A 27,229-nucleotide genomic window follows, 5' to 3' on the forward strand; every position below is an offset into this window, starting at 1 on the left:
ACAGGCCTTGCTGTTTGATTGAAAGGTGCAGTGGGGGCCCAGGGGGTGGTGAGTGGGGTCACCTGCCCTGCCCAGGCCGGGGCACTTGTGAGGCATCCTGTTCCTGCCCCAGGACTCCTGGAGGAAGCGCTGCAGCCGTGGTGGGGTCGGCCACATCCCCACATCTCCCTGTGCTCTGTCTCCACACCTGCACCGGGCAGTCAGGGGGACCCAGAGGGTGGCTGAGGCTGGCTGTGCTCAGACCAGGGAAGGCGCGTGCGAAGTCTCCTCGTGTGTGGTGTCGCTGCTCTGGCTGCTGTCAGCTGCGGGAGACTCGGGTGCCCAGTGAAAGGCTGCGGGGTCTGCGGGTGCTCCCTCTCAGGAGACAGAGAAACAGAAAACAAATGCCTTCTTTAGGACCAAGCCGTGGACCTGTGTTCATGTTTAGGTAGGAAGACCACGGAAGGCCATTTACCAGACTGGGAAGTTTCAAGCAAACTTCATTTCAGTGCTGTTATAATTGGGAGAGTTACGCTTTCATTCTGTTTTCAATAATATAGAGTGTACTCAAGCAAGTGATGAAAAAGTCACTGTTTTTAAAGATTAAACTATTGAGCCTGTGTCAGTGCAGTTATTTTATCATCTGGTAAATACAAGAGCAGGTGTGTCTGGTCTGTGCATGTCATTTATTTGAGTTTCCCTGTCCTTACGTTCCGGAAGTAAATGCCCATAAAGTCAAAGGGAGAGGGCTTCCCTGGTGGCGCAGTGGTTAAGAATCCACCTGCCAATGCAGGGGACGTGGGTTCGAGCCCTGGTCCGGGAAGATCCCACGTGCCACGGAGCACCTAAGCCCGTGCGCCACAACTACGGAGCCTGCGCTCTAGAGCCTGCGAGCCACAACTACTGAAGCCCGCGCACCTAGAGCCCGTGCTCCGCAACAAGAGAAGCCACCGCAACGAGAGGCCCACGCACCACAGGAAGAGTAGCCCCGCTCGCCGCAACTAGAGAAAGCCCGCGTGCAACAACGAAGACCCAACACAGCCAAAAATAAAATAAATTTTTAAAATTAATTAATTAAAATAGAATGTTAAAGGGAGAAAGCTCAGAAGGATGCAGGAGGCAGACCTGGCCAGGTCCTGCTGCTGCACAGTTGGGGTGAGCTGTGGCCGCTGGCCCTGGAGGCTGTGGGCGCCCCAGACTCCCCAGTCTGAGTTTCCACTGCTGTGTGGCCTCCACGTATTTCTGCCACAGGACCTCAGGCCTGGCGTTTGAACCCGCGCTCACCCTTTCTGTCTCCGAAGCATTGGGCTCTGCTTGGCTGACAGGATGGATTAGTTCCTCCTGGGGTCTGGGGTGGTGATTTCTCCCCTGTGCTCCCAAGGGGAGGGGAGCTTACACTCTTGGTTTACTACAGAGGAGAGTAAACCAGGAGAGACTGAGTGGCATCACGGGCCCAGGGATGCTGTGGGGTTGTCATGCCCCACCCTCTACTTCGGCTCCACCACACACAGCCCCTGACCAGACTGGAAGCAGGACCGAGGCAGGCCTGGCTTACCCAGCAATAACCTGTCCCTCCCTTCCTCCACTCTGCAGGCCCCAAGGTCCAGGACCTCCTGCCTGGGGGAGGGTGGCACACGCACTGGGAATTACAGAACCGTGCACGGGTAAAAGGTGTATTTAAGCTCAGGACAGACCATTCAACCCGTGTAAGAGTATGAAAGGTTTATTGATATGGTTTCAGATTCACAGTGCAGCCAATCTTTAAGAAACCACCCCTCATCTAGCTTTGGTTTAGTATTAAAGACCAAGCTATTGAAACAGTTTCTTTTTCCAACCATATATCTGTGTGAGGCTAGATTTTTTTCTCATATGCTTCAACCATTCTCACTAATTATTTTTTTTAGGAAAACGTCACTTTTTCATTTTAAAATGTTAACATGTAATGGGTGTATCATTTTTTAGTGAATTACTGGTTTTTTAAAATTATTTATTTTATTTTTGTCTGCGTTGGGTCTTCATTGCTACGCACAGGCTTTTCTCTAGTTGCGGAGAGCAGGGGCTTCTCATTGTCGTGGCTTCTCTTGTTGTGGATCACGGGCTCTAGGTGCGCGGGCTTCAGTAGTTGTGGCTCGCAGGCTCTAGAGCGCAGGCTCCGTAGTTGTGGCGCACGGGCTTAGGTGCTCCGTGGCACGTGGGATCTTCCCGGACCAGGGCTCGAACCCACGTCCCCTGCATTGGCAGGTGGATTCTTAACCACTGCGCCACCAGGGAAGCCCTCTCCCTTTGACTTCAGTAGTTGTGGCGCATGGGCTCAGTAGTTGTGGCGCACAGGCTTAGTTGCTCCGCGGCATGTGAGATCTTCCCGGACCAGGGCTCGAACCCGTGTCCCCTGCATTGGCAGGCGGATTCTTAACCACTGTGCTGCCAGGGAAGCCCCTGAATTACTGATTTTTTAAAATATGTATTTGGCCGTGCTGGGTCTTAGTTGCACCGTGCGGGATCTTTAGTTGCAGCATGCAGGATCTAGTTCCCAGACCAGGGGTCGAACCCGGGCCCCCCGCATTGGGGGTGCAGAGTCTTAACCCCTGGACCACCAGGGAAGTCCCTGAATTACTGGCGGGTTTTTTGTTCGTTTAATTTTTGGCTGCACCACACAGCTTGCGAGATCTTAGTTCCCTGACCAGGGATCAAACCTGCGCCCTCAGCAGTGAAAGTGCAGAGTCCTAACCACTGGGCCACCAGGGAATTCCCTGAATTACTGTTTTTTTAATTTCTGTGTTTTAATTCCCAATGTGGTCCCTGTCAACCCGAATAGCCCACATAAACAGAGCTCTTTGGGGGTCCTCCATAAATTTTAAGATTATAAGAGGTCCCTGAAACCAAAAAGTTGGGGAAGTTTTCTCAGAAATCCTAGTACATCCATGAAATAGATGATTGTCCGACGTTTGAAGCGACGTTTGTGAGGACGTAGGAGAAGTGCGAACACATCACTGTGCGCGTCTCAGAGGTCTGAACTCGGGCTCACTTCAGCACCTCTTGAGGGGTAAGTCCTCTCCAGGGGAAGGAGTTTGGTGGATCAAGATTTTTGTGTTTATACTTTGTAGTATGCAGTGAACATGTATTATGTTTGTAACCAGAAAAAATGTTAATGTCATAAGATAATGCCTACTATTTTCCTCATAGTGGACTTTGTGAAGGTTAAAAACATTTTAATGTGCTTTAAAAAATCATAAACTACCATTATGTAACATAAGGTTTTATTGACTAACATGCAGTTTCTCACAGGGCAGGGCCTGGGTGTCAAATCCATCACTGTTCTCTGGAGTGAGACACACAGATGTAATAAGCACTCACGAAACTCATGTTGAATACACAAATTACTGCATGGATGTTTTAAAATTACGAATTATATACCTACAGCTGCTGCCTGGGATTGACTTGTGTCCTCCAGAGATGTGGTGACATCACAAGTCCCAGGACCTCAGAATGTGCCCTCATTTGGAACTAGGGTTGTTGCAGATATAATTAGTTAAATAATGAGGTCGTGTTGGATTGGGGACCCCTAATCCAGTGACTGGTGTCCCATAGGGACAGACACACAGAGGGAGAGGCAGAGACACGTGTGCTGCGTCCACAAGCCAAGGACCGCCGGTGTCCAGCAGAGCCCAGGCTCAAGTTCCCAGTCCCTGGGGAGGTCCCCACTGCGTGGAGGCTGGCACTGCTCGTCACAGCGCCAGCCACCTGCGGGGGATAGAAGTCCAAACACTTCGTTCCTGGCATCCTGACATCCAGGTCGCCAAGGAGAGCGCGAGGCAGCCGAGCGGACAGGACAAGCTTTACTCAGGAGAGACGAGACCAGGTCGGCTTCCACGTGGGCATCGTCCCCACCCTGCTGGCCTGCACGCACCCATCTGGTGCTGCGGGAAGGCCCTGACCCCTCCTGAGGAGTCCGACATGCTGAGCGCCGGGGGCTGCCTCCATCTCACAGCCGGAGGGAGCCCCCGCCACAGGCTCCGGGGGCCCCCCTCTGTTGAAAAGGAACGGTGCTGTTCGTTCGTGAGTGGCCCTTCGGGGACGGAGAGGCTGCCTTTCCCGACGGCTGAAGCTGGGAGGGCCGATCCTGGCCCTCCCCTCCCCTCCAGTCCTGAGGGAGGTGGCCTGGCAACACCTGACTTGCAACTGAAAGGAGACACCTCTGTGGTTTCAAGGCCCCTAGTTTGTTGCACACGTTACAAGCAGTCGAGAAAACTAATACAACTGACAAATAGCACAATTATTTTTCCTCAGCAGAAAGAGAAACAGCTGCAGTGTGTACCGACTCTTGCCACCTTCCCTTCTACACAGCCACACCCGAGCTTGCCCGGCGAGGATGCGTGAGGGGCTGGAGGGAGGCCCCGCTGGGACAGGCATCTGTCTGTGCTTCCATCTTGCCTGCCTTGCCGGACACCCTGTTTCACGGTGCGGGCCCACTGCCACCCCCAGGCACCGAGCCAGCACCCACTGTGTGCAGAACTCACAGGGTCATCAACGCAGAGTGTCTGAGGTGGTTTTAACACCTGTCCCCAGAGTCTGTGACATTCCTCCTTTCCAAAGGTAGAGCCTCACCCACCCCCCCACCTTGAGGGTAGGCTGTTCTGAATGACTCACTTGTGCTTCCGTGACTAGTTCACGCCCATGTGAGCCAGCCGACTTGGAAGTGGGTACTCCAACCCCACACAGCCTCCAGACAACCTCCACTGATGTCCTGACTGCAGCCTCCCGAGAGGCTCTGTGCCAGAACCACCCAGCTCCCGAAGTCCTGACTCGACAGAAACGATGTTTGTTGTTTTCAGCCACTGCTTGGACTCACTTGTTACACAGCAGTAGGTTACGAATACAGCTCCAACTGGCTTCCCAGGAGTCCCCCGTTTGTTTGCTGCTCTTTGTTAAGGAGAAGCATGATTGCTTTTCTGCAAAGGATTCCCCATCATCTCCCAACCTCAGAGGCTCCATATGGTGACTGCCCCTCAGTGCCTTAGCAGGGCCGCCTAAGAGGTAAGAGGCCCTGACCTTGATCAGCTGCTCTTCTGGGAATTCCAGGGCTGTGCACCTCTGTGTGGTGAGCATGTGTCTGTGAACCCAGATGACAGGCATGCAGAACTCACGCCTCATAAAAATATTGTCCATGTATTTCCTTCCACTCCTGCAGCTTTCTGATGTCTCCACCTTACTGGAGGCTGTGTGTCCTGGGTTCTGACTTTCCCACCTCTCCCTGGACAGGGGAAGGTGGGGAGATGGTGAGAGTTTCCTGGAGCCTGGGGAAGTAGCTAGGACTGCCCCAGGAGAGGGCTGTGGGTTTGGGGAGAGGTGAGTGGGTCTCTGGGTCCTGGGGAGCAGGCATCTCTCTGGGGCCTGTACCTGAGGTCCATGTGTGGACCTGAGCATGGCTCAGCGTGGACATTACCAAACATGCCTCCTCCCCAGCAGAGGGGTCCCTCCCTGCCGGGCACCCCAAGGGCAAGTTTGGGTCCCCTAGGACAGACGTGTCCACCAATGTGAGTCACGACGTCTGCTTGTCTCTTTGCCACTGCAGTTCCCCATGTTGGGGCCAGATCTGTGTCTGTGAACAGTCAGCTGCCCAACGGGGTCCACAGAGCCATGGGACACACCCTGGGATTCTAGGACCACCCCCCGTCCGAGCAAGACCCACAGCCATGGTGAGAAGGGCAGGCCCCAGACCTCAGACCCTGACCTTCCTCTGCAGCGGCAAGCTGAGAGCCCGGCCCACAGGAGGGCGCAGCCCTGGGGGAGCTGGGGTGGCCCCACCTGCAGCAGAGGTCCCAGCCTCCTCCCTCCCACCCCCACTGTCTCCTGGGGCTCCGGAGGGGAAAGTGGGCTTGCGTGCTGTTTATATGCTCTTTTCTTAAAATCGCCATTGTTGTGAGAACTGTTCGCAGTTGTGATGACACGCAGGGGTGGGGTTTCCAGGGGGACGCTTGCACAGGCAGTGGCCTCGCAGCTCATCTGACCCCACAGATGCAGGACACACGCTGGGACAGTTCAACCGTTTCTTAAACACACACATTTTTTTTAATCGTTCATTTAATTGTTAAGTTCACTTTTACTACGTGGATGAGATGGGTGTGCATTACACTAGGGCTTCTGCTATGAGAGAGCTGCCACCGCTCCGAGAAATCCAACCCTCAGTCCCCTTTCCGAGTCCCACAAAAGCCACCGGTGGGCACTGCTGGGTCCCAGTCCTGGCTTGTCACTCCCTTGGGGGCTGTCACGGTGGGGACCGGGAGGGGGGCACAGGTCCCAACTTCCCCCGAAGCCCACTGCAATGGATCAGTACCCACCCGTGCTCCCTGGCTTGGCTCTGGGAGGTCACCAGCAGTGTCCCCGTAGGTTTCTGTAGATCGAAAGCCAGGGGCACTGAGGGCTGCAATCATCTGGTTTCTGAGGCACTGGCTCTGGGTCCTGCCTGCAAGAAACGCCTCATGCTTTCCACCAAGAGGCTGGCCAGCGAGGACTCGGCCCCAAGCACCCAGTCGTGGGGCGGGTCTGCCGTGGAGAAGAAGCTGCTGCTGTGTCCAAGCGGGTAGCCGTCCTCAAAGGCTGGCGCTGGGGGGTCTGGAGGTCCCCCCAGGCTGAGGGAGGGGGAGGAGCCCAGCCAAGGAGGGTCTTGGCAGGAGATAGAGCCAGGCTGCCAACCTGCAGGCTGGCCAGAGTGGGCCACCAGCCAGGAATGGAAGGATGGAGCAGGTGAGGAGGTGGCTTGGGAACCCTGTCCCCTGCCCCCCGACATCTGAATCTTCAGGCCCTGGTCCCCCGCCCCCCAGTATCTACTCAGGGCTCCCAGAGGGGCACTTGTGGCTGCCACCCCGCACACTGCGCCACCTGTCCAGAGGTGAGCCTGAACGCCCTGTGGCCAGGAGCAGTGTGAGAGCATCTTTTGACCAGAGCAGAGGGCACACGGGAGGGGGCTGAGACTCCAAAGGGATATAAGGAGGGGTCCTCCGAGGGCATCTGCAAAGCCTGGAGAAAGAGAGGAGGGACAGTGGGAGGCTGGCTTTCCCCACACAGGTGCTGGGCCAGAAGGAAGAGGGCCCTTCTGGGAGGAGGGGCCGGCATGTGTCCGCGCTGCCCACAACCGTCTGGAGCACGGCAGCTCGCTCACAGGTCCCTGGTGGAACACGCCCACTGCCCTGAAAACCCAGGCCAAGCCACACCCCACCACCGCTCCAGACAAGGGCAATGACCGAAGCTTCCCAGGCCAGCCGAGGGTGCCAACCTCAGGCCAGCGGGTCTCAGAGGCCCCTGTGCCACCACGTTAAAGCGTGCTGCAGCTCCTACCCACCAGTTCCAAAAAGCACCACTGCACACGGGGTTCCCAGGGCTGGCCGGTGACAGGGTACCTGGCCCCCACTGCTCAGAGGTCCTTCTCTGTCCAAGTCTGTCCTCCTCCGCCCCCTCCTGCGTGCCCAGCCCCTCTCCCAGGGGAGGACATCCAGGTGGAGGTGGCTCTGCCCGCCGGCAGGAGCTACCTCAGAAGACATGCCCTAAGTGACAAGGTGCTCACAGCACAACCCAGCACAAGGACCTGCGTGTTCCTGCCACCATCGCTGGATTTACTGAGGTCGCCACCACGTCCACTAAGAGTGCTGCCAAGAGGGGAGCCAGCCACCGCCAGCCTGGGGCCTGAACTGAGGGGCTGTGTGCCACGCCCTGGGGGCTCCACAGGGACAGCCTGTGGTCAAGGCCTTGCCACGAGGACTGGACAGCTCGGAACGCGGAAAGAGAAGCTGAAGCTGGGAGCACAGGAGGGGAGGGAGGAGCGGGAGCAAAAGCTGCATCTAGACAAAGTCGAACAAAACAAAACCAAAACCCAGACGTGTTCTTGTCTCATCTCGGGATCCAGGCGCCGCGGTGTCCAAAAGGCCCCTTAGCCGGACATCTCCTCACGCTGCTCCTTGTTCCTGCGCACTTCGGCAGCGTGCAGCTCCTGCCGGGACAGGCGGGGTGGGCGGGGCCCTGCAGCCGGGAATGGCGGGGTCCTGCCCCCCCCCACCCCTCCTGGGCTCTGGGGGCCCTGCCCTCCGGCTCCCGGGCTTTGGGGACCCTGGGGTCTTTTCCTCCCTAGACTGGCTCGGTCCCAGGTGCGGCAGATGCGACCAATGAGGTGACCAGGACCAACAGAGTGCAGGGGCAGGCCCGCGTCACGGACTGAAAGTGCGGCTCGAGGGTGGGGGCTGGCCCTCGGTGAGCCTGGGGTGGTGTCCAGACCGGAGCATTGTGACTCAGGGAATTTCCCGGGGAGTGCAGGCTCGGGGCTCCCCGGAACCAACCTGGTCCCGCTCGCAGGGAGGCTGCTCCGGCCTGGGCAGGGGCTCGCCTCACCCTGGCTGGCCCCAGTAGGACGGGGCGTCACGGGGAGGCCGGACTGCTGGAGCGCTACTGGCGTAGTGGGCAGGGACCGGCCAAAGGCCAAAAGAAGGGGCTCCTGGGGGCCCCCTGCTTCGGGCCCCGCCCCGCGCTCGGGCCCCGCCCCGCGCTCGGGCCCCGCCCCGGCGCGCACCTTCTCGCGCAGCCGCTCACGCAGCGCTGCCAGGTGCGCCTCGCGGATCTCCTTGCTGAGCTCCATCTTATAGTTGAGCTTCTCCTCGGCCAGGCGGCTGAAGTTGTTGTTCTCCTCCAGCGCCTTGTGCAGCACCTCGCGCTCGTGCTCGCGCCGCTCGGCCAGCTGCTTCAGCACCTGCGCCTCCTGCGTCTGCGCGGGCGGCCGGGCGGGCGAGCGTGAGGGGCGGCCGCCCCGCCCCCCTGCGCCGCTGTCCGCGCCCCGCCCAGTGCCCCGCGCCCCGCCCCGCCGCCCAGCCCGAGCCCACCGCCTCCCGCCCACCGGACTCGTCCTCGGGGAATGCGGGCCTACACTGTGCTGCGTCAGCTGTGGTGACCGCCTCATCCCCAGGCAAGCCCTCCCTGTCCACCCTCGGCCGCAGAGCTGCCCCCTCCCCGCGGGGCCCCGGGCGCCCCCGCTCCCTCCCGCTCCCTCCCGAGTCCGAGCTGCCCTCGGGGAAGATGGGAGGTGCGGAGGAAGCTCCTGTGGGCTGTCGCGGAGCCTCCCCCGTCCTTTGCTCAAACGGCTGCCCGCTGAGCACAAAGCAGGTGCTTAATACACACCGGCTTCTGAGCTCCCTAAGGTGACGGGGGCGGTGGAGGGGTCCCAAGGCCGCTAGGGAAGGGACGAGTTGGAACGAGGAGGGTGGGGCTGCTGGTGGCCGCGGGAGTTGAACCGAGGCGCCCGGAGGTAATCAGCCTCCCTCCGCCTCCTTCCGAAGGCTGCTGGGCTACGTGCCAGTCACTACTAGTTAACCCTGAGAAGCCTGGGTCCCCAGGGCTCACCGGTCCTGCGGTAAGGGGGATAGAGCTGCTGCCCCTGCCCGGTGGGCTTGGGCACCAGGACAGCACTCCTGAGAGCACGTGCTTCTCTGCGCGTATCTCAGTTTCAGAGGGGCTGGTGTGAGAAAGGGTGGGGAGGGGCCTGCTTCTCCCAGGGGCCCCCTGAGCTCCCAGCTCATGGAAAGCCCTTCCTTCACGCTCCCCTGCTCAGGAGGCTGTCGCCCAGCCTCCTCTCCCAGAGCCCCTCCTGGGGCTACCACCTGACCCTCCCACCCTGCCAGCATGGCCAAGGGTGCCCCTCGCGGTAGTATCCGGTTCCTGTCTCCCTCTAGCTGGCTGCCACTGAGGAATCCTTCCTCTCCCCTGTGTCATTCTGATGGCTCAGGAGGTGGCCCCGGGACCGTGAGAGCCTCTGCTACAGGCCCACAGCCGAGCGAGTGCTTGGAGCACCCCGCACCTTGGGGACACAGTCTGTGGCCAGCAAGGCCCCCGACCGTCTTCATCGGGACCCAGAGGGGTGGCCCCTTACCTTCCTCCGCCCCTCAGCTGCCTCCAGCCGCTTCTGCAGCTCCTCCAGGGAGGTGTCCTTCCTCTTGGGGGGGGAGGAGAGCATGGGACTCTCCGGGGACAGGTCGGAAGGGGACTTGAGGATGACCTCAAAGCTCTGGCCAGAGGCCCTCTTGTCCAGCTGCTTCACCTCCATGTCTGCGGGGCAGAAGCAGATGGTGGCTTCAGGAGGGCTGCTCGAGGAGGGGGCGGGCCGAGCACACACCCAAGTCAAGGGTTGAGTGGAGGGGTGAGGCTGCTCACGTGGGACCCCCAGGACCGGCCCCTCCCCGCAGGGACCCCTCTCCAGGAGGCAGCCAAGCGGGGGTTCACCGACGCCACGGGAGGGGGTAGCGAGGTCAGGAGGCAGCAGGCCCTGGCAGGGCAGCGGCCGGGCACACTCACCCCCGTACTGGTAGACGGTGTTGGGGTGCGGCTGTGAGTAGAAGCAGGAGCAGATGAGTGACAGCACCGACAGCTCCTTCATCTTCTCCTTGTAGGCTGTGGGCGGGAGGCCAGCCTGAGCAGGCGCCGTCCCCTCGCACCTCCAGCCCCACCTCCGCGGATGCCCAGGCCTCCCTGCCTCTGCCCCCATTGCTGCCCCCATGCGCCTCTCTGGGAGCCTGTTTACCTTGATCTTTTTTGTCCCACATCTCTGACTCTCCACGTCCCTCCCTCCCTCCCAGATGTTGGCTGTCTTTCCCTGGGCACGCCTCCCTGTGGGTGTCCTGCATTGGTCTTTCTGTTCCTGTCTCTGAGTCCCTGGCCCCCCTCTCTGTCTGTCTCTGTCTCTCTCTCCCTCCTTTTCTCTCTCTTGGCATTTCTGTCTGTCTCCGTTCATCCTTCTGTCTTTCTGGCTCTCCATCTGTCACTACCTCTCTTTGTATCTTTACGTCTCCGTGATTCTTTGTCACTGTGTATCTTCCCGACTCTCCCCTCCCTCTGCCCCTCCACGTACTTCTCCTTCCTCCCCTTTCCCTCTCATGGCCACTTGCCCGGTCGGTCGAGAGGTTACTGGGCCAGCACAAATGTAGAGCTTCTGCAGGCAGCACTTTCTTGGGCTGTGCACTTAAGTGAAGCCCTCAGACCCTCCTGTCTGCCCCCAGCCCACCCCCCATTTACCCTGTAGTGTGCCCACCGTGGGATGAAATCAGGTTCTCACCAGACACGCACTGGCTGCTCATCAAAAGCCAAAGGGACGGGAGCTGTCCGTTCAGCACCACAGCCCGCCCTCTGGCCTTGCAGGGTGAGCGCCCACAGCCAGTGTCCACACTACCCAACCAGAAAAGGAGGTAAGCCTGCTGAGGCCCTGAGCCTTGTCAGGGAAGGGGAGATACTCGCTCTCAGAATGCAAATAATTGAGCTCTTTGTGGTTTGTTCATAGCGAGCCAGGCCCCAAAGTAGACGCATGGGTCTGATGTCTCACTGGCTCTCAACAATCCTGTATGCCCAATACTGTCACCCACACTCAGCCAAGAGGACACTGGGCCCAGGTAGCTGGGTGACTTGTTCAAAGCTCCTCCAGGGCAACCCCAGTTCCTCTGTGTTCTTTCCACCACTGCAGTAGGTCCCAAAGACTAGGGGGCTAAGACCCATGCACCTGCCTCCCTGGCTGGAGAAGCTAGTATAGGTCTCTAGAGGGACACTCCATGGAGAGCGACTCTGGCTTCCATGAAAGAGCATGCACGGTTACCCACAGCATTCTTCCAAGGGGCAGACAGGCTGGACAAGAAACTTTCTGATGAAATTTCACACAAGATAATGTTTTTAAATTGGTTTAACGTAAAATTGGGGAAAGTGCTGGTGTAGAAACAGGACACAGGACAGAAGTGACTGGGCCCTGTCTGAGGGAACAGCTTGCTGTGAGCAGGGTCCTCCAACAACCAGTGCAGAGAATGATGATATTTGATCTAAATGTCCTGATGACCCAGGCTCTTCTGGAGAGAGCCCAAGAAGTTGTGAAGGGAGCACAGAGGAATCCTGAGCAAGCAGCAGGGAGAGCCTTTGGGGTCTTGGAGGGGAAGCAGGGCAAAGACACATGACTTGGTCATTGGCTCAGGAGTGTGGGAGGGAGGGCCAGGTAGGGGTGGGCCTCAAAGGGGATTTTGGCCTGACTTGTTGATTTTGCTTTTTCACAAGAAGAATCTACTCGTGTATTACTTATGTCATTAAAAGTTAACTTTAGAAAGGAGGTTGAGGGGTACCTCCCAGGACGTGTGCTTGGGAGTTAGAGGAGGTAGGACCAGGCAGAGCAGCTCTCCAGGAACAGCAGACCAGGAGATATTTGGACATTCGGAGAGGCTGGGGAGGTAGCCAGGCCTGTGCTCAGAAGGGAAGGTGGGGCAGGGAGTGAGAGGGGGTCTGGTCAAGGGCCTACCTGGGTCCTGGGAGAGGCCAGGGAGGAGGGGCCTCGGTCTAACCCTGCCAGCACCCACCACTCCGGCAACAGACACCAGCCCCCTACCCTGACCTTTCAGAGAGTCCTTTCTCATCCTGTGTTAAAACCTCTGAAAGAGTTTACCTTACAGGCCAGGAACCTGGGGCCTCACAGCTGCTCAAGGCCCTCTCTGCCTCAAGCCTGAGATTTTTCTAGGAAAAGGGTTGCAAATTAATAACAGAGGAATTTTACAGACAGATGACAGGGGCTCCCTTCCAGGCAACTGTCACCTCAGCCTGGAGGGGGGCTGGTGGCAATTCAGGGGCAAGAGGGGGAGCTTGGGCAGGTGTGAGTGTAGGCAGGATAGAGGGGAGAGGGCTGGGGGCTGGAGACTGAGGTCAGAGTCTCCGAGGTCATGGCTTTGCCCAGGGGACAAGTGTCCAACTGGGAAGTGAGGGACTATGTCCTGCGGCTGCAAACAGGGATGCAGCTTGGCGTCTGGTGGTCGTGGAGATCCCCTGGGTTGGTGGCCCATGAGGACATTCCTTCTCAGAAGACCCTTCCTCAGGAAGCCCAGTGGGAAGGGGCAACTCCCCAGGAGGGGGCTTGGGAGTGAGGCCTGCTCTGTGGTCTGGCTGCAGGTTAGAGGGGACTGCATGGCGGGTGGGGAACCGGCAGATTTGGAGAGAGTGAGCAGGGGGCAGCCTGCACCGGCGCTGGAGATCAGGGCTGGGCCCAGCCACATGCAAGACGGGAGGGTACGCCTGTATTTTCAGAGCCGGAGGGGCTTAAAGTTCCTCTCATTGCAGAAGGAAGAGGTGGAGGCCCGGACCTCTCCACAGACATAGCTCCAGCCAGGAAGCGGGGCCTCGAGGCATGCCCTCCCTTTTCTCTCCTCACCAGGACCTTCTCTTCCTTCCCCATCACTGACTTCAGAAAGTCATTAAAAACAAATCCCTACCATGAACTGGATTGCTTTTATCCCCCCTTCATAGTAAATGTTAAACATGCAAAAATGCATATTGGCCTTTTGGATGATTACATCTCAGAAGAGCAAGAGTTAGAAGGCACCAGATCAGCCTAGAGCACCTGGTAACAACGATAATCGTGCCCAAGGGGGATGGGGTGGGCACGTCACACCCTTCCTCCAGACTGACTCTCAAGACCAGCCAGCCCAGGCAGACACCCTCATCAGCCTCATTTCTACAGAGAAGGAGGTTCAGAGAGGGCAAGTGGCACCCCCAAGGTCACACAGCGTGCCAGGATGGCAGCCCTGTCACGAGCCCAGGCCTCTGCACTTTCCTGTTGGGAGCCTCATGGTGGGTGGGGAGGTCTTCCAGAACTAGGAGGGAAGGGGGCCCCCAGATTCCCGCTCACCCCTAGAAGGGCCCTGGAGGCTGCTGCTAACTGCCTCCTAACAGAGGGAGCTTGTTGCCACCCAGGCTGCCCCTGTCTCACTTGTCAGAGTCTCCTCCATCCGTGTCGGGAGCCCAACATGGCAGGCGTTGCCAGCAGAATTCACCTTTCTCTGGGAAATGTGGCTGCAACAGTCATGCTGCCTGGCATGGACTGGGCACTCACCTCTTGCCAGGCCCCAGGCCAAGCACTGTTTCCTGAAATAGCTTATCCAACCCTCAGAACAAGCCTAGGGGAGGTGCTGTCACTATCATGGCCACCCAGATGGGGAGATTGAGCCCCTGAGAGGCTAGGTAGCAGGTGCAAGGCCTTGCAGCTCGCCAGAGGCGCATAAGGGGATGAACGTGAGCAAGTCTACAAAAGCGCCTGAAGAACTGAGCACCTGGGAAGGACACCGAGACGCAGTGTCCTCAGAACGCAGCCCATCAGGAGGCACTCGAGGGAGAGGCAGGGGCAAAGCTTTGCAATCCGTGCACAAAGACGAGGCCAAGAGCAATCCTGCCGCGGCCACAGACCAGAGCAGAGGTGACACTTCAAGGCCACTGAGGCACGCAAGTCGGCTCCAATCAAAGATGTGTTTTCAGAGAGAAGCCATAGCTGGTTCACTTACACCAATTTTGGCCACAGTTACCGGCGCTGTCACGTAGCCACTTCTGGGCCAGACCTCTCTCCTATCAAACTGTTATGGCCGGGAGAAGCTGCAGGTGAGCACAGGTGTGTGTACACATGGGCTGCACTCTATAGAGGGCAGTGCTGATGACAGAAGATGAAAGGCCCAGCCCCACGTGATGTCAGCTAGGAGCAGTTCTCCAGCTGGCACTGCAGTATGTCTTTGCTGGCCATGCTGGACAAAACTGACCAATTGCACTCATGGTCTCTTCCTTTCTTTTTTCTTTAAAAAATTTTTTTTTTGTTTTGGCTGGGTTGGGTCTTGTTGCTGTGTGCGGGCTTTTCTCTAGTTGCGGCGAGCGAGGGCTACTCTTCGTTGCGGTGCGCAGGCTTCTCATCATCGCGGTGGCTTCTCTTGTTGCAGAGCACGGGCTCTAGGCATGCGGGCTTCAGTAGTTGTGGCACGTGGGCTCAGTAGTTGTGGTGCACGGGCTTAGTTGCTTCGCGGCATGTGGGATCTTACCGGACCAGGGATCGAACCCGTGTCTCCTGCATTGGCAGGTGGATGCTTAACCGCTGTGCCACCAGGGAAGTCCCATTGTCTCCTTCTTGACACCAGTGGTAACTTGGACACCCAGAACAATCCTGGGAAAAAGCATGGGTCAGCAGTGCCCCAAAGTCTGGCCAAGAAGAGGGTCTGGTGCCAGGAAGCTCTAAGGTTGGAGGGTCTGGGCCCAAGCCCTGATGGCCATCGATGGTGTGGCTTCGTCTGCGTCCCTCCAGCACCTAACCTCAGTCTGCTCATGTCAGAAGGATGAGAAGGAGGCCTGTTGTGCAGGGTTTTTACTAACGGGGTGAAAAGCTGATAAATGCTTCCAGGAGTGGCTGCCCGCTGTCCCCCAGCTCAGGCACAGATGGTGAATGAGGACGCACAGACCTGCCCCAGTGTGGGACTGGGGCAGCACTGGCCACCCTCACCTGCTGGTCCCAGTATCTCTGGGGATGTCAGGGAGAGGGCAGGGGGCGTATGAAGTCCAGATGGGTAAGACCCCCAGATGGATTTGGGGGTGTGTGTGGTCAGTGACGCACGTGGTCCCCTGCCGGGCTCCTGCGGAAGTCACTGGGGGCCAGAACCGCCGGCCCTGAGGGGCGGGGTCAGGGCGTTGCACACGTGGGTGGGCGGAGCTCTGGCGCCTCAGGCCAAAGCGGGCGCTGCGGAGAGAGTCGAACTAGCTGGGGAGAGGGGATTGCAAAGAGCCGCCCCCAGGGCGGAAGGAAGGGTGGGCGAGGTGACGGGGTGGAGGCGGGGGCCGCCCGCCCGCCTAGCCATCTCGGGCACCGAGTGCAAAGGTGAAGCCGGTCCTGGGAAAGCCAGACTGGGCAGAGCGTTCCTGGGGAGAGCGACCCCCGCGTCCTTGCCCCGGGGGTCGCCTGGCAGCACTCCCGCGTCCAGTATCTGTCCCGCGTTTCCCGCCTCGCCCGGTGCCCGCCCCTCCGCGGCAGCTCCGCGCCTGCTGCAGGCCCGGGAGGAGAGGGTCGTTGCCCTTGAGGGCGGTGGGTCTGCAGCTGGGGAGGTGGAGCGGCGGGGGAGGGAGGGGCAGACGCCCCCATCCTAGAAAGGCTCGGAAACGGCGGCAGCCCATCCCCCATCCAAACCCGCAGCGTAAAGGGCGGTGGCTTTTTCGACCGGGGCGGGTGGCACCGTGTCACAGAGGGTGGTCCCGAGCCCGCCGCGGCGAGGGGAGGGGGCGGCGACGCGAGGTGCGGGCGCGGCTCGGCTCAGGTTTCCGTTTCCCGTCTTCTCGCAGCGCCCCCTCCCGTCCCCCGGCCCCTCCGTTGGCGCAGGGAGAGCCCGGGCCCCGCCGGCCCCGGGCTGGGACTCCTGCAAAGGGTCCCGCGCTGCTCCCTCTGACCCCCGAGAAGGCGCGGTCCGACCAGGGTCTGCGGTCGCCGGGCGCCTCCAGGGACCCTGCCCGCATCCCGCGAGCGCGCCCACCCAGGGTTCTCGGAGCCACCATGAGGCAGTCGCTCCCGGCCTGGCACAGCGGCGCCCCAAGGGGCAAGGGCACCCCCGCACCGATGCCCCCACTCCGAGCGGAGCCCCTGCTCTGCGGCCCAAGTCCGTTAGGCTGGCGCCGCAATCCCCGCCTTATGGGCACCGGGTCTCCCCACCCGGCGGCCCTGAACCCCGTCTCCTGCGGGTTCCGCCCGGAGCGCGCCCGCGCCCTTGCAGAGCGTGGGGTCCGAGATGGGAAAACACTCCGTAATCGGCCCAGCGGTGGGCGAGGCCAGACAATAGCCTCTGCTCAGATCCGCAGCCCCAGGACTCCCGAGGCCCCGGTGCCTACCGGACATGGTGCTGGCCATGGTGCTGGCGGCGGTGGGCTTGCGGAGGCCGGAGAGGCGCGGGCGGTGGCTGGAGCTGCAGTCGGCGAATGCTGCAGTGTCGGGGAGGGGAGGGGGCAAGGGAGGGCAGGAGGCGGGAGCAGCGGGGAGAGGGAGGGAGGGAGGGAGAGAGAGAGAGAGAGAGAGAAAACGCCTGGCTGCTGCACGGGCTGCAGCCGTCAGAGGGAGGGGATGATGGGAGGGGAGAGATCAGCCTGGGACGCAGAGCTGAGCGCTGCAACCAGTTGCCCATCCTCCCACCGCTCACCACTTGGAGCCGGTGCCCCCCCCCACCCTGGCTTTGTGCACTCTCGGGGGGGATGGCGGAAACAGCCCCCAATTCCCTAGGGTGGGTGCAGCAGGACGGGATAGGCCTCAACATCAGAGTGGGGTAGGAGAGCTCTTCACTGAGGCCAGTGGAGGCTGGGCGGTGCCTTCTGTGCGCCCAGGCTTGTGCTGAGGGCAAAGCGAGTCATGGATGGTGAGGGTGGGGGCTGGTCTGGAAGGCCTCCAGGGGCATCCGAGAGCAGCTCCTGAGGCAGAGAAGAGGGTAAATTGATGTGAAGAGGCCTAGAACAAAGGCTTTGGAGCGAGACGGAGACTGGAGCCAATCCCAGCTCTGACATCTACTTGCTGTGTGACTGAGGGCGAGTTTCTGACCTCTCTGGGCCTCCATTTCTCGGGTGTGAGATGAGACAATGGTGTCAGTCCCCAGGTGGTGTAGGAGAGAGTCGCACACTTGGTGAGTCGGTGGCGTCCTGCCCCTCCCCCCGCCAGACTCAGGGTTTTGGTTGATACCCCCAAAGGCAGAGCTGTTCCCGCAGTGACCATGTCACCTCTTTGGTGATGGGGATGGGAAGTCAGGCAGATAGAGCGTCATTCCCATTTTAGGGACGGAGCCACCGAGGCCAAGAGAAGTGCTGACTCCACAAGCAATGAAGCCCTGGAGCCAGAACTAGATCTCTGGGAAACCTCGGGAACACACAGAGAGATGAGGAGGGCTCAGGACCTCTGTGTGCACACACAGCAAGCATGTGACTGGTTAACATCAGTCCTGTGGTCCACACGGGGTCTGGTCCACCGTGGGAGTCCCACAAAGCCTGCCAGAGCAGACGCTCAGTGCAAGTTCGTTGACTTGATCGAGATCCCCGTGCCTGCTGAGGGGGCTTGCTATGGCCAGCCTTCTTTCCCCCTTCTGCTCACCTCTCAGGACTCAGTACCACAGCATTTACGTGTTATAATTAATAGGAGCCTGGGCAGGCAGTCCCTATGCACAATGTGTGACCAGGGTCCTCAGCTCCATTTCTGGCCCAGGAGTTTGCCAAGTCTCTGGGTCCTGGACTTCCCTTCCTTGGACTTTTGTGGGGGAAATGCCATTACTCTCAGAAGATGGGGGGTGTGGAGGTGAAGAGTGGGACTCCTGGCTCTGGGACTTGCTGCCGTCTTCGGGAAATCTACTAACCACCCCAGCCTGTGCTTCCTTTCCTCACCTGTAAGGAGTGGATCATAAAAGCACTTATCTCAGGGGTCGTTGGAAGGACAACCGTGTTAATGCCTGCATGGATGGTAGTACTGAAATGTGTGCCTAGTGAGCATTCAGCAAGTGTGTGGCCAGGTCTCCTCTTCTCCAAGCTCCCTGCTGAGATAGACACTCTACTGTCCCCTCACTGGAACAAGTGGGTGTGGGTGGATGCCAGTGCGTGCCAGGGGCTTCCCCAAGCATGATCTCACACACATCAGCCTAGACACTCATGTGGCACTGAGGTGCCATCAGCGGGAAAACATCTGGACATTAAAGAGCCCACGAGGGCTTCCCTGGTGGTGCAGTGGTTGAGAATCTGCCTGCCAATGCAGGGGACACGGGTTCGAGCCCTGGTCTGGGAAGATCCCACATGCCGCGGAGCGACTGGGCCCGTGAGCCACAACTGCTGAGCCTGCGCGTCTGGAGCCTGTGCCCCGCAACGGGAGGGGCCGCGATAGTGAGAGGCCCGCGCACCGCGATGAAGAGCGGCCCCCGCACCGCGATGAAGAGTGGCCCCCACTTGCCGCAACTAGAGAAAGCCCTCACACGAAAGAAAAAAAAAAAAAAAAATTAAAAAAAAAAGAGCCCACGAGACCCTCTAAAATCAGCCTTGCCAGCGACTGTGGGCTGTCACTTCAGCGTCAATTTCTTTCTGGTGCTCTTTGGGGCATGCTGGGGTCACCTAGACAAACACTTCTTCTTTTTTAAAAAAATATTTATTTATTTCGTTGCGCTGGGTCTTAGTTGCGGCAGGCGGGCTCCTTAGTTGCGGCTCATGGGCTCCTTAGTTGTGGAACGTGAACTCTTAGTTGCAGCATGCATGTGGGTTCTAGTTCCCTGGATCAGGGATCGAACCCAGGCCCCCTGCATTGGGATTGCAGAGTCTCAACCACTGCGCCACCAGGGACGTCCATAGACAAACACTTCTGACCACACAGAGCTGTGAAGACCCCTGGAACCTCCCTGTTGACTGCCAGCTGGTGCTGGGTGCTGGGGATTCAGAGGTCCCGCCCTGACCAGTGGGGGACATTGACCGGAAAAGCGGCTGGACCCAGAGGACAGTAAGGAGAGGAGCTGGTGGGGCTCTCAGGAGCCGAGTCACGGGCAAGGGGTAGCCATTTGCGAAATTTAAGGAGAGTGATCAGCTCAGACTCAAGTCTTAAAAAGACCTCTGGGTCTTTCGAGAAAAGGGGGGAAACCACAGGAAACCTGTCAGAAGGCTTGTGCTGTTGTCCGAGGGGGCCTGGCCCAGGCGGGAAGTGGAATGGAGACCTGGTGGGGAGGGAGGAGACGGCGGGACCCCAGGTTCGTGCCCGCGGGCGAGGAGGTGCCGGTCACCGGGCTCAGGGTCAACGGAAGGGGCGGGTGGGACGTGGAACGCTGCGCGCCAGCAGAGCGCGGACCCCGAGGGAAGGGACCAGTTTCCGGCCGGAGCACTGCGCAACGGACCGGAAGTGGGGGCGGAAGTGCAGCGCGTTCAGCGATGACTGCGCGCCTCAGCCCGCAAGGTCGGACCGGCTGCCGGCTGAGGACGCGGTGGTGGTGAGTCTGACGGACTGGGGCAAAGTCCTGGGGATCCCGGTCGTGGAAGGCTCCCCGCGGAGACCTTGGCACTGGAACCTGTGCCCAAGCGGCGGCTTCCGCAACTGCAACTCCCGGCAGGCCCCGCGCAGCCCTCGGGCCGCGCGCAGGCGATTTTGGCGCGCTGCATTGTGGGGCGCGTAGTGCCCGGCTCCGCGCTCGTGGAGGGGCCGGGCCCGCGGGAAGGGCGGCCCGGTGGGGTTTAGGAGCGCGGGGCTGTTAGTCCGAGTGTCCAGGCGAGACCAGGCCTCGGGAGGCTGAGTGGTTTGCTGGGCGCCGTACGGATTCGCGTCCCAGGTCAGAGCAGCACACGTGCTCTTTCGCTGCCCACCTGGGAGGGATGGGGCTGGCCCGTGGAGCGGAGGGTTGGGAGCCGCAGGGGCGGGGGATCCCGACCGGCCCAGGCTGGGGGGGGGGGGCTCCGCTGGGAACTGTGGCCCTTCAAGCTCTGGCGGAGGTCAATGCAGTGTTATTGCGGGTGGAGCACGTGGAGCTGCATCTGGCCCCTCTCCTGTCGCCTCTCCCGGAGCACGGTGGAGCTGCCTGGGGCGGGAGAACAAGGCAGGGCCGACACCTCTCCGAGCTCCTTGTGACAGGATGTCACAGGCTCGCCTTTGGACCTGTCTGCGGAGGCACTGCCTGAGGGGACTGGTGAAGTGGCCTGGCGCTCGGGAAAGGGTCGCTAAAAGCAGTCTTGTCATTCCCGTCTCTGCCGTAGGGGCTCCCGTGGAGAACGTGTCCCAGCGGCACAGGCTGGCATAACTTACCTGGAGCGGCTGAGACCCTGAGATGTTCAGAGGGGGGTTTGTCTCGCAGACCCACACAGCCTGCGTTTCAGCCAACCTCTGTGTCCGCCCGAGACCGAGAGTAGGCCAGCATGCCCAAGATAACCCTGAATGGGGTGACAGTGGACTTCCCTTTCCAGCCATACAAATGCCAAGAGGAGTACATGAGCAAGGTCTTGGAGTGTCTGCAGAAGGTGAGGCTGCAGACTGAGGGGCTTGTCCCCGGGGGATGGGTCAGAGTGGGTAGAGCCTCAGCAAGACCTAATGTACGTGCACCGTCCTGTTTACTCCGGCCAGGTCCTACTGGTGAAGCTACCCTTCTGGACGTGGGAGTCAACCATAAATAGGGTTCATGTTTTAGGTGGGGTAGAAGAGATGCTAAACAAATAAACAAAAAGGGTAAATCTAGCCGGTGACAAGTGCTGGAAAGGAAAGACATAAGGTGATAGGCTTAAGAGCGCCTTGGGGGCCTCTCTGCGCAGGTGGAATGTCAGCTGAGGCCCAGCGACGAGCAGCAGCCGGCTGAGGGGCTGGAGGAAGTATTTCGCACAGAGGGGCAGGTGGCACCAGCCCTCGTTAGGGGAGGTCGTTAAACCTCAGGGGGTGCAGCTTGCTTTCTGCTGGGTTGCTGGGCATGCCCTCTTGTACCCTGCCCAAGCCCCCAGCCCTTGAGGGCTGCCTCTGTAGCTGGGCCCATGTTCCCATTCCTGCGGCAGCTTTGCAGACATGCCTGTGTCTGCCCAGGTTTCCACTCAGGCTACCGGCTGAGAGCTGTGTAGGCCGTCAGATTCCGTTCAGGTAGTGTAACTGCTTGGATACAGAATCAAACTTCTATTCTGGGGCTTGATACCTAATTAGTCATCTTCCTGTTTATATTAGACTGGAAAATACCGTGGTATTTTGGGTAATGCTCTGTAAATTGTTTGCTAACGAGACCTGGTTTGATCTACAGCTCTTGGTTTGAGAGTGGAGAGGTCCTGCGGCATTTTACGTCCCCCGCTGAGTGGGGGCAGAGCGGGGGGACGCTCTGTCACTCAGCCACCTGCCTCAGGTGGGCTGTGTGGCCTGCGGAGCCTGCTCCTGCTTCCCCGTGACCCTGTTCCCCACCCCATTTAGAAAGTGAACGGCGTTCTGGAGAGCCCCACGGGCACGGGGAAGACCCTGTGTCTCCTCTGCAGCACGCTGGCCTGGCGGGAGCACCTCCGAGACGCTGTCTCTGCCCGCAGGATTGCCGAGAGGGCGTCAGGGGAGCTCTTCCTTGACCGTGCCTTGGCGTCCTGGGGGAACGCTGTCCCGGAAGGAGATGTCCCAGGTGATGCCCCTTTTTGCCCCTCTCCTGGCCCCGGGCGGGGAGGCAGGGAAGGAAGGGGGGTTGTAGCTGCCACGTCACTTCTCGCCGTCCTGGCTGTAAACCTAGGGTCAGAGCCTTCTGGCCAAGTGAGGACCCTGCAGAGACCCACTGCACTCCTTCCTGTAGCGAGTATCGGGCATCCGATGCTTAGCTGTCCCCGGGCCGAGTTAGCTGAGTGCCTCGGGTTAACTGCACACGTGGGCCGTGACCTGTCCTGTTCCCTTGTGCCGGGCAGCGTGCTATGCAGACGTCCCAAAGATCATTTACGCCTCCAGGACCCACTCACAGCTCACTCAGGCCATCAGGGAGCTCCGGAACACCTCCTACCGGTGGGTCAGGCGGCGTCCACCCCTGCCTCGGGGTCACGGGGGTGTTCTGCCTGGATGCCACCCTGGGCGCGCGCTGTGCTCTGGCTGTGGGGCTGCCGCCCTGACCTCAGGCTCATGCCCTGAGCTCCTCACAGCCATCGGGGTGTCAGCTGTGGGCGTGGGTCAGGGCAGCTGCGCGGGGGGAGGCCCTGCCCCGTGTTGGAGCCCCCAGCACTGCCGCAGGGGAGTTGGTGTCCCCTCCCCGCCGGCCTCCCCCGAGAGGGAGCATGCAGGTGGCAAGGTCTCCCCGAGGCCTGCCCCAGTCTCTCGGCCTCGCCTCCTTGCTCGCCCTGGATGCTGACTGAGAGCGGGCCGTGCCGCGGTGAAAGCCCCTCTCGAGCCCGGGGTGGATTTCCGCCCCAGCCACTCCCTCTGGCTGCCCGGGCGGGCGTGTGAGCCAAGCTTCCCTGGGCTCCCGGTGCAGCCCACGTGGCTCCTGCCGCTGGACAGCACTGGGGCCCCCCGCTCTGATCCTTGGGCCCCCCAACCGTCTCCTCCACCAGGCCCCGAGTGTGTGTGCTGGGCTCCCGGGAGCAGCTGTGTATCCATCCTGAGGTGAAGAAGCAGGAGAGTAACCACATGCAGGTGGGCTCCTGGGGCGCCCACCCTGGCCTTGGTGGGTCTGCTGCTGCTGCGTGGGTGCTGCCCAGGCTTTAGAGCCCCCAGCTGTGCCCCTGGGGGACAGAGGGGTAAAGAGCTGGCGCGGGTGGAGCTGGCAGGGGGTGCCTGGCTGGGGCTGGGGCAGCGCTCGGCCGTCACACGAGCCCAGACCTCGTCCTCACCCAGGTCCACTTGTGCCGCAAGAAGGTGGCAAGTCGCTCCTGTCACTTCTACAACAACGTGGAAGGTGAGAGGGCTTGGGGTGGTGTCTCCTGCCCACGGAGGGCGCGCTGCAGGGGGAGTGGAGTCTGGGCGCCTCTGGGGGCTGGGCTCAGTGGCCTCCTGGGCTGCTGGCTCCTGCCCCTGGGCGCTCCAGCCTGGTTGCCTCCCGCTCTGGGCTGTTGAGGTGCCTGAGCCCTGTCTCCTGATCAGCATTGGCGTGCGTGCAGAGGAGCTCACGCGGTGGGGCCGAGCAAGGGCCTGAACTGTGCAAACAGCGTGGTTTGTGCAGAGTACGTGCTCCCTCCTGGAAGGCTGGAAATTGGGTGCCTGCCAGGCAGGGGTGCCCACGTGAGCGGCCCCCAGTGCCCCCTGGGCGCTGGGTCTCTGGAGAGCATTTCACTCGTGGTCTCAGCTCATTCTGGGGGAGTCAGCCAGGGAGGGGGTTCTGGAAGCTCCTCCACATGTTTTTCCCTTTGCTGGTTCTGTGGTGCATCCTGTCACTGTGTGGGTGTGACGAGCCCTGAGCCCCTGGGGTCCTCCTAGTGACTCCTCCAGCCTCATCCAGAAACGGATGAGAGTGGAAAGCACAGTGTTCGTGACAACGGCCGGCCCAGGTGCGGCGTGGTGGTGTGACCGCAGGTGCCCAGGGCCCTGTGAAGGGGGGGGTCCCTTTGTCTCCTGTCACTGACTTTCTTAGGGCCCAGAGTGGGGCGGCACTGGTGCCCTTGCCTCCAGATTCCTGCTTTTCCGCCTGTGGCTGTCCTTTGTGTCTGTCAGGACTTCTAGAGCCACAGGTGATGGCAGAGAGGCTTCTCTGTGGTGTGGCCTTTCCAGGCAGGGCTGTGTGGCCTTTCCAGGCAGGGCTGTGTGGCCTTGGGGGGGGGGGGGGGTCACGCTTCTGTGGGGTCAGGGTTCTCTCTGTTTCCTGCCTCAGGGTTGGGACTCAGACCCTGCGGTGAGCCAGGCCCTGGAGTGTTCACATTGGTGACCCACAGGCCACCGTCTACTCAGGTTGGGCAACCCCAGTGGGCCAGGCTTGTGCTAGGCAGCGGGTCAGGACAGCAGTACAGTCCCAGAGGCCTGAACTGGGAGTCCCAGCGCCCTTGGAGAGATGGAGGGGGGTTGCCTGATGCCGGCTTGGGCTCCGGCAGGCCGGCTGTGGGTAGGGCTGCACGGCTTGGCCTCTGGGGCGAGGACCCAGGGTCCCAGGCTCGTTCCTCACCGCCTTCCCCTTGGCGGTGTCCCTTGGTCTGGTGGCACCAAGGACCCTCAGGACAGCAGTGAAGTGTAAGGCTGAGGATGGCCTGTGGCAGCTGTCGTGGCCCCAGGCTGGAGACTGCTGGCCGCCAGCTCTGCTGCCCCGTCAGCATCAGGCCTGTGGGTGTCGGGTCACCTGAAGGCTGGTCTCTTGTCCTCGTCCCCCCGCTACTCGGCCCTCTGCCCTCAGTCCTGCCTTCCCACGGGCCCTGGCGTCAGGCCCGTGGTGCTCGACGGAGCCGTCCCCTGTCTGCTGCACCGTGGCTGCCCCCCCCCCCGTCCTTGTCCCTGGCAAAGGGGGTGCCAGGTGTCCTGTGGGCCACAGGCCAGAGCCGTTTGGGTGGGAACCGCTCCAGCCACCTTTCCACAGCAGCTTGGAGTGGCCAGCTTGCCCTCTCTGCTGGACCAGCCCTCACCTGCAGGGTCCTGCCCCTCACCTGCAGCGCCCCTCACCTCACCTGGAGAGTTCTTGAGGCGGGAGGGGCCAGGAGGCCAGGGGAGGGGTGGGAGCTGGGGGGAGCTTCCCACCCGCGGTGGAGGCACCCTTGGAGCTGCTGCGTGTGGGGCCCCTGGCTGCAGGCCCCCCCCCCTGCTGCCCCAGGCCCTGCGTGGCAGAGCAGGGGCTGCCCCAGCTGGCCTGCTGGCTCCGGCCTCTGTCCCCTCCCCAGTCCCTGCCCCTGCTCTGCTGTGCTCTCTCTGCCTGCTCATCGAGGGCGTCCACTCCCCGTAAACCGGCGCACCCTGGCCGTCTCAGCCTCCTTTGCCAGCTGACCCATGGGATGCAGTGGGGTGTCTCCAGCAGGTGCCCAGGCCTTGGAGGGGGAGAGGAGTGGGCAGAGACCCCAGGAGGGGTCTGAGAGGCGTGCAGAGCAGGAGCCCTGCCTGGCCGCGGCCCACGGGGAGCAAGCAGTGCGGCCCGGCCGGGCCCCTCGCCCTCCTCTCCACTGTCTCCTCTTGACTGCCCTCTCTTCCTTGCCCCCCCTCCACAGCCCCCCTCGCCCCAGGTAGGTTACTGAGCTCTGGGGCTGGCCTGCTGCGGAGCGTGCCGATTGGCTGGTCTGTTGCTATGGTGCTGCTGAGTGGATGGCTCTTCTTCCTTCCCCTGCCTGCTGTCTTGGGGGGGGGGCACCCTGGGGGCGGTCACTGCTGAGGGTCTCTGTGTTCTGGTCTGTGCAGTTAAGGGCTGGGTCTGGTACCTGCCCCCGTGGAGCTGGGAGCCAGGGACCTGTGTCCACATGGGGCTGCCCTGAGACTCTGGGTGCTTATCAGAGGAGACCTTTGCTCCCATCCGCTGGGACAGGCCTGGGCGTCGCTGGGTTATAGCGCTTCCCTGGCCGATTCCTGCGGGCCCAGCTGGGGGGCCCGTGTCCCTTCTTGAGGCCCGTCCTGCCCAGGGACACACAGCCAGCAGGGAGTGGGGCCTGTCGGGGCTGCATCCTGAGGAAGGGGCCCCGGGGCTGCGGGGCCTCAGGTGGGCTCTGCGCCTCCTGCCCACCTGGCCCCGGCTCTGCACCCCTGCCCGGGCAGCACAGGCAGTGACAGCTCAGTGTTCCTGCTGCTGTCCGTGTGGAGCCTGGCTTCCTTCTAGAGGGAGACTATGGGCTTGTTCTTGTGTGGGAGGTGAAGCGAGAGAGGAAGGGACTTGCTGCCAGACTGAAGCCTGATTGCAGGGCAGGTGCCCCGGGGCTCATGGGAGCCGCCCGGCCTGCAGAGCGTCTGGCGGTGACAGGCTGAGGGCCGGCCCCCACCCCACCCCACCCCGGGGTCTCCTCTTGGTGTTCAGCCTCAGGCCTGCAGCTGCCCAAGGCACAGAGCAGGGCTCCCTTGGAACTTGCTTTAGGCTTGGTGCCCTCCCCAGGGGCTGCCTGTTGCCAGGAGCCGTTCCATCCTGGGTGCCTCCCGTGGTCCCGGGACTCAGTGGACCAGAGAGCCTGTGTTTACTCCTGCCTGTGTCCCCAGAGAAGAGCCTGGAGCAGGAGCTGGCCAGCCCCATCCTGGACATCGAGGACCTGGTCAGGAGCGGGACCAGGCACAGGTAACCCCCCCAGGGTTGGGCCTCCTCGACGTGCAGAGGCGGGTACGTTTCTTTCCTGCAGTAATGGAAGAAGTGAGACGCTCCTTCGCAGCCCCCAGCCCCCTGCCCCCGCCCGGTGGGCCTTTGTTCTTGGGGCGCCCAGCTCGTCCCCCCCCCATACTGCCCCTCCTCTCCGACGCTGGCTGCGACCTCGTAGCTCCAGGGCTCCAGTCGTGGTGGCGCCTGCCCGACTGTCCTGCTTCTCACCATCTCATCCACCCGTCCAGCATCAGGCTTGGTCTTTTTGTAGATTTTTAAATGGGTGACCCACTCACACGATTGAAAACTGATGGTGTGAGGGGTGGCCGGCAAGCCCTTCCGCTGCCCCAGGCCCCAGCTCGTGCGCGCCCCGGGGAACCCTCCCAGCCTGCGCCGTGCCCCAGCACCTCCTCCCCCTCCAGGCTGTGCCCCTACTACCTGTCTCGGAACCTGAAGCAGCAGGCCGACATCATCTTCATGCCCTACAACTACCTGTTGGACACCAAGGTAAGGCCTCGGCCTGTGTAGCTGATGGTGCTTGATGGCAGGGCGTGTCCCAGGCTCAGGAGGGGCCGGCAGAGCCGTGCTGGGATCAGACCTTCGCTTTGAGCCGCAGGCTGGCGCCGAGGGACCAGCCCCTCACCAGCCCGGGGCTGTGACTCGTTCTGAGCTCTGGGAGTGTGTGGCCTGGTAGGAGTGAGGGGACCCCGCGCGGCCGGGGTCCATGTCCCTCTCTCCAGCTGGACCCCGCGAGGCCGCCTGGGAGCATCAGCCCCAGCCTGGCGTCCTCCTCTCTTGCT

General features: G+C 61.0%; 2 protein-coding genes and 1 long non-coding RNA gene across 9 annotated transcripts in view; 2 read left to right on the top strand and 1 right to left on the bottom strand.

Annotated features, from left to right (window-relative positions):
* The first annotated feature begins 3,863 nt into the window (after window positions 1–3,863).
* Window positions 3,864–5,905, top strand: LOC130704863 (uncharacterized). The gene is made up of 2 exons (XR_009005380.1): window positions 3,864–5,013; window positions 5,552–5,905. It is a non-coding gene; the product is annotated as an uncharacterized LOC130704863 (long non-coding RNA).
* A 120-nt stretch (window positions 5,906–6,025) lies between these two features.
* STMN3 (stathmin 3) lies at window positions 6,026–16,797 on the bottom strand. Its single transcript, XM_057528967.1, has 5 exons — window positions 16,654–16,797; window positions 10,309–10,404; window positions 9,887–10,062; window positions 8,537–8,728; window positions 6,026–7,963 (listed from the first exon to the last, which is right to left on the bottom strand). Exons 1-5 carry the CDS (start codon window positions 16,670–16,672, stop codon window positions 7,904–7,906), a joined length of 543 nt encoding a protein of 180 aa, XP_057384950.1. The 5' UTR covers window positions 16,673–16,797; the 3' UTR covers window positions 6,026–7,903.
* Window positions 16,798–19,646: 2,849 nt separating this feature from the next.
* The window catches only part of RTEL1 (regulator of telomere elongation helicase 1), a 28,201-nt gene continuing 20,618 nt past the window's right edge, over window positions 19,647–27,229 (top strand). For 2 of the 7 annotated variants that reach the window (XM_057529964.1, XM_057529968.1), the window contains exons 1-8: window positions 19,818–20,090; window positions 20,512–20,772; window positions 21,695–21,890; window positions 22,165–22,258; window positions 22,801–22,882; window positions 23,084–23,144; window positions 26,336–26,411; window positions 26,852–26,936. In XM_057529964.1, coding sequence (XP_057385947.1) covers window positions 20,671–20,772; window positions 21,695–21,890; window positions 22,165–22,258; window positions 22,801–22,882; window positions 23,084–23,144; window positions 26,336–26,411; window positions 26,852–26,936 — 696 coding nt within the window. In that variant the 5' untranslated portion in view covers window positions 19,818–20,090; window positions 20,512–20,670. Of the gene's footprint in view, window positions 19,755–19,816; window positions 20,091–20,511; window positions 20,773–21,694; window positions 21,891–22,164; window positions 22,259–22,800; window positions 22,883–23,083; window positions 23,145–26,335; window positions 26,412–26,851; window positions 26,937–27,229 lie in introns of those variants that run through there. The other 5 variants (XM_028167278.2, XM_057529967.1, XM_028167279.2 and 2 more) reach the window with 5 other exon arrangements.

Source organism: Balaenoptera acutorostrata, chromosome 15 (assembly GCF_949987535.1).
Source record: "Balaenoptera acutorostrata chromosome 15, mBalAcu1.1, whole genome shotgun sequence".
Classification (NCBI taxonomy): Eukaryota; Metazoa; Chordata; class Mammalia; order Artiodactyla; family Balaenopteridae; genus Balaenoptera; species Balaenoptera acutorostrata.